Genomic DNA, 12,500 nt, shown 5'->3' with positions numbered 1-12,500 from the left:
CAGGCAGTGTGACATGCAGTGTGTGTGTGTGTGTGAGTGAGACAGGCTGGCGTACCGGTCTGGCTGGTGGTGATGTTGACGGTGGCGAGCGTGCGGGGGCTGGGGCTGAGGTGCGACACGCCGTTGAGCGCCTCCACACTGAAGCTGTAGGTGGTGCGTGGCAGCAGCTCCGTCACAAGCACGCGCGGCAGCGCCAGGCCGAACTGCCGCGGGTTGAAGCGCGCGCTCCCGCCGCACGGCGTGCAGCGCTCCGCGCCCGACTCGCTCGAGCACCTGCGGCAGTGGACACTGTAGGTCACGTCGCCGCGGCCACCGCTGTCCCGCGGAGGGCTCCACTCCAGGGTCACGGCCGTCTCGTTGGCCGTGGAGATAGGGGTGCCCGGAGCTGAGGGTGGACCTGAGAGACACATGAGATTCATGGTAATGTAACAGTGGTGATCAAAAATAAAACACATGACCATGACATACAGTATTATTAAAATAACTTATATGTGTGCACCACATATATACAGTATATGTAATAAGTCTATACTCGTAATCATTTACATGAAATTCAGGGGGAAAAAAATGTCTTCTAATATGTGGTGTGTGCTTGTCGGAATAGGCAAGTATGCCTGTGCTGGTGAGCACGGCACGTGTGACTGCTTACGTGTGCAGGCCATGGAGCGGGGGTCAGTCTCGGCACGGTAGAAGCCCCTCTCGCACACACACTCGGACGCCTTGTCCTGGTGGGAATAGCTATGTGGGGGACACTTCACACAGTACGCGTCCATGGCGGAGGCCTTGTAGAAGCCAGAGCGGCAGGCTGCCAGACCAAAACATACAACACAGAGATTAATTATATACACATGAACACACACATGATGGAAAGCATCATACAAACAAATGTAAACAAGTAAACATAAGACACATAAGCACTAGAACACATAAGCACTAGAAAATAAACATCAACAACAAAAACAACAAATTACTAAATTGACAGTGTGCTATACAGAAAAAAGTCACTTGATTTTTATATAGTGCTGCCAAAGATTTTCTTTTGACAGTTCAACCAATGTGTGCATTCAGAGGCTCTGAGAGAGAGAGAGAGAGAGAGAGAGAGAGATATGAGAATGTTAAAGAGAGAGAAAAGTCTCCTCTGCTCTCATCTCCTGTTCCTCTGAAGCGTAAGGACAACCCTGCACCGCCCGCCCGATGTGTATCTCTGTGTGTGTGTGTGTGTGTGTGTGTGTGTGTGTGTGTGAATGGTTTGGGTTAAGTGTGTTCAGTGATCAACCCTCAGTGAGAGGAGTGAGAGTCTGTGTGTGTGTGTGTGTGTGTGTGTGTGCGCGCGTGCATTGCGTGTGTGTGTGTGTGTGCATTAGAGCCGTGCTCCAGAGGGAGAGTGCTTCAGACTCCCCCCACTGCTGTGAACTAAAAGCCAAACCCTTTATTTTAGCAAACACATCTCAAACATGTCACTTCACATCAGACACAGCAGCCTGCCCACTGCACACACACACACACACACACACACACAAACACACACACACACACACACACACACACACACACACACACACACACACACACATACGCACGCACACACACACACACACACACACACACACAGGCAGAGAGAGAGAGAGAGAGAGTCTTTTTCCTTCTCTCCCCTCTCTCTCTTTCTCCCTGGCACTTTCTTCATCCCTCCCTACCTAACTCTGTAATACACCACCCCCTCCTCTCTCCCTCTCTCCATCTCTCTGTCTTTCCTCCCAAACCAAAGCTGAACAACTTCAAACCCTCATAATGGCAGACAGTGGATGGGAGGAAGGACATGTCTTTGTGGAACAGGCCATAGGACATAGGAGAGAGGTTGTCCGTGGGAATTACAGGGCTTTTCAGGTTGGCACCCGTCTCAAAGGGTAACTAATTCTCACAGCAGGGGCTCGTCAGGAGGTAAAGTTCCCTTTGCTGCAAATAGCAGCTCTAGGCAGGCACTCCTTTGCCCCCACCACAGAAAGTCACTGAAATGATGAACTAGTATAAAATGTGTATGTATGTATGTATAAAATGGGGGCCTAATCAGCACCTCTGATTACATTCAAGAGCAGAGTGATCATTTATTGCCTTTTCTATCAAATGCAAAATGGACACGATTGCAATTAATTTCTCTCTAACAACCTCCCCATAAGGCACTCTCATAAACAGTCACAACTTCTACTTGTTCTGATGATCTTCACATCTAGCTCATATTTCATCACTGTTAAAAGCAGCTCTCAAATTAGCTCGCAACTACATCTATTATGATGTGTTGTGACTCAAACAGCAAACAGCACATGCTTCATTCAGCTCATGCAATACACGGCAACACTACCACTACTGGAGGACATTTTCTGGTAAGAGTTTGCGTTATAACAGTCTTTTCTTACACACACACACACACACACACACACACACACACACACACACACACATCCACCTACGTACCCACACTACCCACACAAACATACTGACACAGACACATTTTTTGCTTGTACTTTTTTACTGTCCCTTAGTGCAACATTAACTTAACCCATTTCTAGGCAACATGGAGTGACTACATTTTTCCATCCTGCTTCTTCTATGCCTGTTTACGATGAAACCGCAGTCCAATACTCTGGTAGTGCCATAGTCACACAGCCAGCCCCACGCCCCCATACCCCCCCCCCCCCCCCCCCCCCCACACACACACACAGAATTGGTATGCTCTCGCTTGGCTCTCACAGGCTGAGGACAGAAACAGAATGGGCAGATGGGGAGTCAGGCTGAGTCACCCAGATATGCCATGCTATACGCTGCAACTGTGAGCAGGATTGCATTGTTGTGATGCCACTGGAGTGATATGGTGTGACTCATGGTCCTGAGATGATGGTATGCCTGGCATAAGCATGGGGTAGGTGGAAGTGTGCATGTGGATCTGTGTCTATATGCCTATATCTGTATCTGTGTGTGAATTTGTTAATGAATGAGTGGGAAGGATGGAGGGAGAGAGAGAGAGAGAGATAGAGAGATAGAGAGAAAGGCACCTGGTCTCTACCGCAAACAGCTGGACAAGTAAACTTTGGATCTATTTGAAATACATTCACATATGCACACCCTAAACACCCACCCTCATACACACACACACACACACACACACCCACACAGACACATTCACACATGCTCACATGAAACCACTAGCACTCAACCATAGGAGAGAAAGAAAAACAGCACAGTAAAAAGAAAGCGAAAGGGAGTGAACAGCGAGTGAGTCGCTTGGCGTCGGACTGGCCCAGCCTCAGGAGCAGCCCTCACAGGGGGGGACCCCTCGTTAATCTGGGGCGTCTCCACGGCCGAGCAAAAACACATACATTCACAAGAGGAGACGGGGGACGCTACGCCCCTTGAGCTGGAAGCGGACGGCAGTCCCCTATGCATTATGCTGACATAGATCCTCTGAGGCTGCGACGACCGCAGTTTAAACGGCCGCACTTGTGGCGCTTCCTGCGTCCCGCTTGCTTTTATAACACCTGAACTAATCTCCCATTCGCACCCGAGGCCCGGGGGACAAGAATACGATCAGGAATTGGCAGCCGATAATGGCGGCAGCAACGTTTAAGGGAGGGGAGATATTTGGCAAGGCTTTCTCCTCGGGCCATGAATCTTTGATGGCAGACATGTGTGGAGTTGACAGCCGATACTTTCTGCACGCTCAGAGGGTCTATGCGCTTTCGGTGCTGAACTCGTGCCATACCACAATGTTTAGGGCCGTTAAAGAAAATCAGTGTTAACTGACTTTATATTTCACGTCCATTTCCATGGAGATATTACCGTTACACATTCGCAGTCAGGAACGATCTTGAAAACAATTTTCATGGTGATGCATCACAAATCTGGCGCAATATGTGGCCCTTAATACCACATATAAAAATACCAGCAAGACTAGAATTGCTGCAATATTAAAATAATGCATTAATATGATCACACCCAAACTGACATGCTACACATACTGTAATTCAGCTTATCTGAAAAGAACATCACACCAAAGATTCTCCTCCTCCTCTAGACACCACAAGCACAGCATAACAAACAGGTACTTACTCTCTGCTCCACTCTCCTCTCCACATATACTATACACAACCTCATTTATCATCTAGCTTGACTAGATTTCCAAGGTTAAGAATTACATGTATGACATTGACTTCAGTATATACAGCAGCTGTCACAAATGGCAACACAGCTTGCATATAAAGCACGAAACTTTCTTCCATGCACACGTAGGGTTAAAAAAAAACACTTTGTGGATGCGGTGAGATCCGTTCATTGATCTACAGACGCTGAGTAAATCAAGGGGATGAGAAAACAATCAAATTAACACATCAATGATAGCGGCGAGGAGTCTCGCCTATTAAATATTTATATGTCAGACAGTGGCACACTTCAGCTTACGCTAATCAATAGCTCTCATGGAGATGTAATGCATTTGCATTGTGCGAACAGTAATGAGTGAGACAGCAAAGGAGCACAGAGAGTATGAATGAGAGAGTCACAGTGAGATGAGAGAGAGAGAGTGAGAGGGAGATGTATCACAGGGACAGACAATAAAGTAGATATAGGGGAGAGAAGCGAAAGCAAGACAGCGACGAGATGGAAAAGATATCCGCACTCTGGTCTGACAGAAGAGAGGTGTGTGTCGTTTGGGGGGGGGGGGGGGGGGGGGGGGGGGCGTACTCTGCACACACACACACACACACATTTCACCAGGGATAACTGATAAGTTGCCATGCCGACGTCATTTACATTCCGTCTGAGGCAGCAGGTCTATAATGAGAAAGATCAATGGGCCTCAAGCTGCCACCTTGCTGACAGGTCCCTATGGAGACAGAGGGGAGACGCATCCTCAGCACAGCACAGATGCGGAGGAGAGGAGAGAAGAAGAGAAGAGAAGAGAAGAGAAGAGAAGAGAAGAGAAGAGAAGAGAGACTAGCAGAAGAGAAGAGAAGAGAGGAGAGGTGCAGAATGGGGGGTGGGGGAGAGGAGAGGGGACGCCACAGGGAATATTAGGGTTAGTGCCGGAGGGCATGAATTATGCAGACGTGTTGGGGTGAAACACAACAGGCCCGCCGCTTCTGCCCTGTGTGTGAAAATCAAAGGGCTTTCAGTGTGACGCTAACCTCTCTGGGAGGTAATAACAGAAGGGCGCCCTGCCATGTCTGCCTCCCCTGCTATGGGATTATGGGAAAATATAGGTTTGTGTGTGTGTTTTAGTTTTAATTTAATTTAGAACCTTGAAGTGGGGTTAGGTGTGTGTGTGTGTCTGTGTGAGTTAGAGAGAGAGAGAGAGAGAGTGTGTGTGCATGTCTGTGTTTGAGTGGAAATGGGTGTCAGATGGCAGTAGTTCCAGTAGTGGCAGAGCTGGCTGTATCTTTAAAAAAACAGACCGTGGAGCAACTTTGGGCATTGGAAAATTGGAGTTTCAGGGTGGCATAGGCTGTACGCTGTGGATGGTACCCACTGCTCCACACGAAAATACAGGGCTTTCAATTACCCCAGGAGAGAGACTTACATAACCGTTGCCATGGCAACACAATTCCAAAATGCAACCCTCTTTTGTTGAATGTGAATCTGTTCATGAATAGCAAAGTTCCGCCGGGAACCAACCACTTTATTCACAACACTGGAAACATGAGAGCTTAATCTTACATTTAAAAAAAAGTAAACCAAGAGGTGTCAGCATAATTTCAAAATAATAATTCAAAAGAACTGGAGACCTTGTTCATGAGATTTCACAAGTTGCTTTTGCTGGCCATTCTTTTTTTGAGAACAGAGAGATTCCAGTTAGAGGGCTTAACACATTCATGCAAAATAAAACATGTTAGGGTTCACCTAGACTGTAGTCAAAATAATATGTCTAGTTTGTATTTCTGTAGTGAGTGATTATATGTCGCAAATCCACCTCTGACTTTGTTCTCTCCTCATTTCCCTTCAAAGCCCATGTCTCATGTGTTCAGACTTCAAAGTCCACAAGGTATATTTTCAGATATGGTCTGCATTCATGTTTTGTTTTTTTTGGTCTTCATAATTTTGTCCTTCAAACGGATTTTTTTTGTCTCATTTCATTCTGTTTTGCTCAGGTTTGTTTATTTGTTTACTCATTTAGCTCCGAGACCGGCTGTCAGCAAAGGTACACTACATGACAGATCATTGATTATTTTATTATCTGAGACATATGAAATATATACCAACAGGAACTAGGTCAGGCTTTCATGTTGGTTTAGCACAATTTGACAATAGTATAAAATATATAGGGCATGAAACAATGTTATGGCTCACAAACTCATGATATAAAGCGATCTTCCATGAGGCTTGGGTTATATATGATATGTCACCGTTTATTCTTTAAGAATATACTGAGTGAAAGAGCTCTGTGTGACATTAAAAGGTCAGAGAGGCGTGACGTATGATGGATGTCATCCTATTTTCCTGCAAGTGTCTGTCAGCTCTTAAAGACTGTGTCACAGTAGGTTTCAACAAGCCCCTCCACTGCTGTCACCAGGCCTGCTGAAACTTAAAGTGATACAGGCCTTTATTGCTTCTGCCTTTGCATCTTTTTCCCCTCCATCTACTTCACTCTCTCTCTGTCCATCTCTTTTTATCCATCTGTCTCTCTCATTGTCACTCTCCTTCTTTCTTCCTCTTTTCTCAGGCTCTCTCTCTCTCACTTTCTCTTTGTCAGGTGGATATTAGTGGAGAAAGACCCTGCTGTCTCTGCTCATCACGCTATTTTTACCTGCCGGCGTGTCTGCACGTCACAGAGGCAGCCTCACTTGCTGGCCCTGATGGCGTGCTGGTGATCACCGATCGCTGTATCGATCAGGGTGTTCCCCTCTCAGCCTTTCCAGGCATCTCTTCCCCATCCATTAGGAGCAAAGCCCCATTGATTTTTGAGGAAGAGAAGGAAAAATGGAGAGAGAGAGAGAGAGAGAGAGACAGAGAGAGAGCGAAAACACTTCTGTGATCCAGGTTGTAGAGGGGAGCAAAAGAGAAGGAAGTGAAGAAATGAAAGAAGAGGAGGAAGAATGAGGGTTCTGCAGTCTTTTAATCCCTGCAGAGCAGTGGGGGATCTGTTGGAAAGCTGGCCATAGATTAGCGGCCATCAGGAGCACGGGTGGCAGCGGCAGAGGTGGACATGTTTCCATCAGGGAGCAGGTGCAGGTGTTAAACAGGAGAGCTGGTCCTCATTCCTAAACTCCTGAGGCTCGGAGGATATGAAATAGCAGCCGACCAGCTGGACCAAGAGTGATCTCTCATCTGGGGACCACCAATCATCCAGTGACCCCTGAGGACAAGCCTCCATAGACTGCTGGAACTCCAGGCACTACAGAACTATCTCTTTTTTTTTGTTATCCATTTTTCTTCCACTCTCTTTCTGTCAGTTCTCTCTCTCACTCTCTCTCACTCCCTCTCAATCTCTCTCAGTCTCGCTCTCTATCAGCTCCATCCAATTACTGGATGTGGTTTGGAGAGGAGCAGCAGACGAGCTGGGGGCATTAGAAGTGCTTCTCTGTGGGATTTTTCCTCCCTCCTTCCCTCCACACATACTCCCCCCCCTTCCCTTTCCCTGACCGTCTCAATCCGCTCAGCCCGTCCCTAGGGTGCCCTCTGGCTTCCAAAGGCCACTCCCCCCCCTCTCTCTCTCTCTCTGCTGCCATCCATCACGGGACCCTGCGACGGCGCCAATCTCCCAGGCTTTGTGGTGTGCCGAGGCTGGCCTGGCTGATAAAAACCTCCACCACACTGCCCCTTCCAACCTCACCAACCACCCACCCAACACCCCCTTCTCCTGCAGCGGTCATTTCTTTTCTTTACTTCATTTTTTTGGACCGCTATCCTCAGCAGAAGGTCCTCAGCACCCCCTGGGCGACAAGTGGAGTGGACAGCTTCATCACTGCATGGGAGCTTCTAGTCCATTTGGGTTTTCCGCTGCTGTTTTTCCTTTTTCCCAGCCCCCCCTGACTGAATGAATGAGTGCAGTGTGGATGGATAGATCTTAATGGAGCAACTTCATACAGGATAGTTTTTAAAGCCAAATCTCATGTGATTGTTAAGATACACAGACCTAGAGGCAGACATACATGGTGTGTGTGTGTCTGTGTGTGTGTGTGTGTGTGTTTGTGTGTGTGTGTGCGTGTGCGTGTGTGTGTGTGTGTGTGTGTTTGTACAAACACGTTGTGAAACATTTTTGGGTAAAGGTCAACGTTACATCTCACAAGCTCAACAAGAGAACAACACACATGCCATGCACATAGTAGAGAAGCCCACAGACACACACATACACACACACACACACACACACACAGACACACACACACACACACACACACACACACACACACACACAAACATACTGTACACATGCATCTGTCAGGGAAAGGTCAGTTGAAATGTTTGCAGTCCAGGGGGAACAAGGAGAAGGCTCAAACACCTGCTGGCTCTGTGGATGCTCATTTGAATTTAATTAACGTACAAAAAAAAATAATCTCAAAGCACCGCTGTCACAAAACAACGACTCTGATTCCAATTCAGCTACACACTCATCCATCCATCCTTTGCACATACCCACCCCCACTCAAAGTCACACACACACTTACACACAAACACACACAACCATTTCTAAAAAAACATTTTTCTTTCGCGAATGCGCACTTGGCTGTTGTCCTCACATACCACACCGTCTGTCTGATTTAGTCACAAAAGCGTTTGTTTTGTTTCTAACTCCCCCTGAGTAAAGTGTCTCTCCCTCAGAACACTAACCCCCACCCTCCCCACCCTCTCCACCCTCTCCACCCACCCTCATCTCCCACATTCCTGCCTGAGATCGGAGCGCCCCAGACTCATATGAAAAGCAGGTGTGTGGCTCCCGCTGGCTGGCCGGGCTCGGCTGGCTGACTGACTGGCTATTTATTCCACCAGTGGGAGACACTGGGGAGTGGGAGGGGATCATCTGGCAACGGTGCAGAGGGAGAGAGCCGTGCCAGAATCCATTTAAAAGGAAGAGATTGAGGTTACGTGTGTGTGTGTGTGTGTGTGTGTGTGTGTGTGTGTGTGTGTGTGGGTGTGTGTGTGTGTGTGTGTGTGTGTGTGTGGGTGTGGGTGTGTGGGTGTGTGTCAATGTGCAGTGCACATACGTATGTGTGTCAAGGTAAACATAAGTATGTGTTTGTGTGTGCGTGTGTGTGTGTGTATCTGTGTGTGTGTGTGTGTGTGTGTGTGTGTGTGTGTGTGTGTGTGTGTGTGTGTGTGTGTGTGTGTGTGTGTGTTTTCCTTTTCCTCAGCAACAAAATATAAATTAAATTATGCATAAGAATGTCAAGGGTGCTCAAATTAAATTATTAATTTGAGCACCCTTGACATCCTTATGCATGAGTGCTACAATCCTTCCTGTAAGCCATCATCCATTGACAAAATGCAAGCACCCCCATCAGCTCCACCTAAATCTCCTACTCTCCGCTCTCAGTGGTGGTTCTCCTCTGATTCAATACAAGGACCTCTACATGACAGAGACATGAAAACAGGGCTGGAGGCTCTGGCTGAGGATAAGCTCTTTTGACTGAAACGTTCCCTTTGTGTTCCTGCCAGCCTGGGAGATCTCACCGGAGACAGGAGAGTGGGTTTTAGCGATCTGTTCGCGTAGCGGAACACCCAGTCCTGGAGTCCGTGTCTGAGGTTTTGTAAGGGGAGAGTAAGGATAGGAGGTTAAGGCAACCATAGGGATTCTTGTCTAGGCTGTGGTTCTCCATACAGAAAGCGATTTGAACCTCTCATTTAAAACCGTTGACGATTGTGGCTTCATATGCATTGATGCTTCCTTGGGCCGGAATTCGGTCAAATTCCATTTGAGTGATGAGAAAAACAAATCTTCTCAAAAACTCAAAAGTGCGGCTTAAGGCCAGACAAGGGTGAATAGTGTTCAGGAAACGTTTCCTTAGTGCTTTCTGAGACAACAGTGCTCGCAGAGCTTCCAGGTTCTGTTAAAGAAGCATCAATAGGCAAAGGAAGAGAACCAGAGAGGAAAGAAGTGAAGAGAAAAGGAAAGAGGAGAGGAAAGGAGAGAATAAAGAAGGAGGAGAAAGAGGAGAGGAGAGAAAAGAGAGGGAAGGAGATAAAAAAGAGGAGAAGGGGAGGATCGGAGAGAGGAGAAGAGAATAGAAAAGACAGGAGATGAGAGGAGAAGAGAAGAGAGGAGAGGAGAGGAGAATAGAAAAGAGAGGAGAGGAGATGAGAGGAGAAGAGAAGAGAAGAGAGGAGAGGAGAATAGAAAAGAGAGGAGAGGAGATGAGAGGAGATGAGAGGAGAAGAGAAAAGAAGAGAGGAGAGGAGAGGAGAAGAGAATAGAAAAGAGAGGAGAGGAGATGAGAGGAGAAGAGAAGAGAAGAGAGGAGAGGAGAGGAGAATAGAAAAGAAAGTAGAGGAGATGAGAGGAGAGGAGAAGAGAAGAGAGGAGAGGAGAATAGAAAAGAAAGGAGAGGAGATGAGAGGAGAAGAGAAGAGAAGAGAGGAGAGGAGAGGAGAATAGAAAAGAAAGGAGAGGAGATGAGAGGAGAGGAGAAAGGGCCGCAGCCACCCACTCCACAGCAACCCACAGGATGAATTATTGAGCTATGGCTGAAAATAAAAACCCAGAGGACAGGCGAGCGACGCACGTGGAAAAGATGGCACGTGCCACAGCGCTTCGTCAGGGAAAGACACACACACACACACACATACACACACACACACACACACACACATACACACACACACACACACACACACACACACACACACACACACACACACACACACACACACACACACACATACACACACACACACACACACACACACACACACACACACACACACACACATACACACACACACACACACACACATACACACACACACACACACATACACACACACACACACACACACACACACACATACACACACACACACACACACACATACACACACACACACACACACACACATACACATACACACACACACACACACAGAGAGAGATAAAGGGATATTTACACATACTGTATATACACATACACAAAGGGATATTTACGCATACACACACACACACACATACACACACACACACACACAGAGAGAGATAAAGGGATATTTACACATACTGTATATACACATACACAAAGGGATATTTACGCATATACACACACACACACACACACACACACACACACACACACACATGTTCACATTCATAGACCATCATGCACTGGCACACATTCACACACACAAACATTACTGTAGATAGATAGATAGATACTTTATTGATCCCCAGGGGAAATTCAAGAAAAGCAAAGCAAAGAAGAAAGCCCAGAAAGACTGGAGGTACAACACTTCCATTTCTACTCCATCTGTTAACCCAGAAATCATAAACTGTTCTTGTAATTCTTTGGCTTTGTGTCTTTGAATACTTCTTCAAAGTAGTAGAGTTACACTAAATGGAGTCATTCAACGCATCCACTCCAACAAGACAGGAGGAACCGTTCCAAGAGAACTTGAGGAGAGACAAGGGCAATAAAAGTTACCAGCTCACAGAACTTAAAACCCGTCTGCAATCTCGTGCCAAAGCCCTGAGCTAAACGTGTCAGGTTTTCATCAGCTATGACGACCTGGACTTGACATCACTAATAAACCATGGAATACGGCATGAGTAATGATATTATAATAACGATCATGTCAGGAAATACCTGTTAATAGCTTGGCTTAATGAAACCTTTGTTTGATAATATGCCTCTTTTGGGTCGTAAAGAGGCAAGTGAGGCGAGAGAAAGAGAATGCACAAAGAAAAAGAGAGAGAGAGAAAGGGAGTGATCGGGTGAAAGAGAGTGAGTCAAAAGCACATAAAGTTGGGAGGAGTGAGGGAGGGAACGAGGGAGGAGAAAGCTAGAAAAAAGGAGATGTGAAAAACAACTTTTGGAGAAAAAAAAAGTGTTTGTCAGTAGGGAAGATCTCAGGAAGGCCAAGTCCGCTGTGACCATGCGTGTCAACGCCATCACATGCTAAGACTGCAGGGCACCAGCATGGAAGGGGGAAGAGAGGGTATAGAGCGGAAGAGGGAGAGAGGGAGAGAGAGGGAGAGAGCGGAAGAGGGAGAGAGGGAGAGAGAGGGAGAGAGCGGAAGAGGGAGAGAGGGATAGAGAGGGAGAGAGCGGAAGAGGGAGATAGGGAGAGAGAGGGAGAGAGCGGAAGAGGGAGAGAGGGATAGAGAGGGGGAGGGGGGAGGCAGAAAGAGTGCTGATCCCCCTATGGATTAGTGCAGGGGAGCTTGCTGAGCTGTCAGCCTCACACTGTAAATGATGGGTCTCCTACCCCCCCCCCCCCCCCCCCCCCCCTTTGTTCCAGTGGCTACCGATCCACTTCCTCCTGAGTCTCAGGCCTCTTGCTCTCTCTCTCTCTCTCACACACACACACAC

General features: G+C 47.2%; 1 protein-coding gene across 2 annotated transcripts in view; it reads right to left on the bottom strand.

Annotated features, from left to right (window-relative positions):
- The window catches only part of ek1 (eph-like kinase 1), a 74,231-nt gene that overhangs the window by 40,987 nt on the left and 20,744 nt on the right, over positions 1-12,500 (bottom strand). For both annotated transcript variants that reach the window (XM_042068318.1, XM_042068319.1), the window contains exons 4-5: positions 650-805; positions 56-397 (exon numbers count right to left, since the gene is read on the bottom strand). In XM_042068318.1, coding sequence (XP_041924252.1) covers positions 56-397; positions 650-805 — 498 coding nt within the window. The remainder of the gene's footprint in view (positions 1-55; positions 398-649; positions 806-12,500) is intronic.

The sequence above is a fragment of the Alosa sapidissima genome, chromosome 17 (genome assembly GCF_018492685.1).
Source record: "Alosa sapidissima isolate fAloSap1 chromosome 17, fAloSap1.pri, whole genome shotgun sequence".
In the NCBI taxonomy this organism is placed as follows: domain Eukaryota; kingdom Metazoa; phylum Chordata; class Actinopteri; order Clupeiformes; family Clupeidae; genus Alosa; species Alosa sapidissima.
Note: the sequence above shows the minus strand (reverse complement) of the source record. Positions and strands in the feature narration are given on the sequence as shown.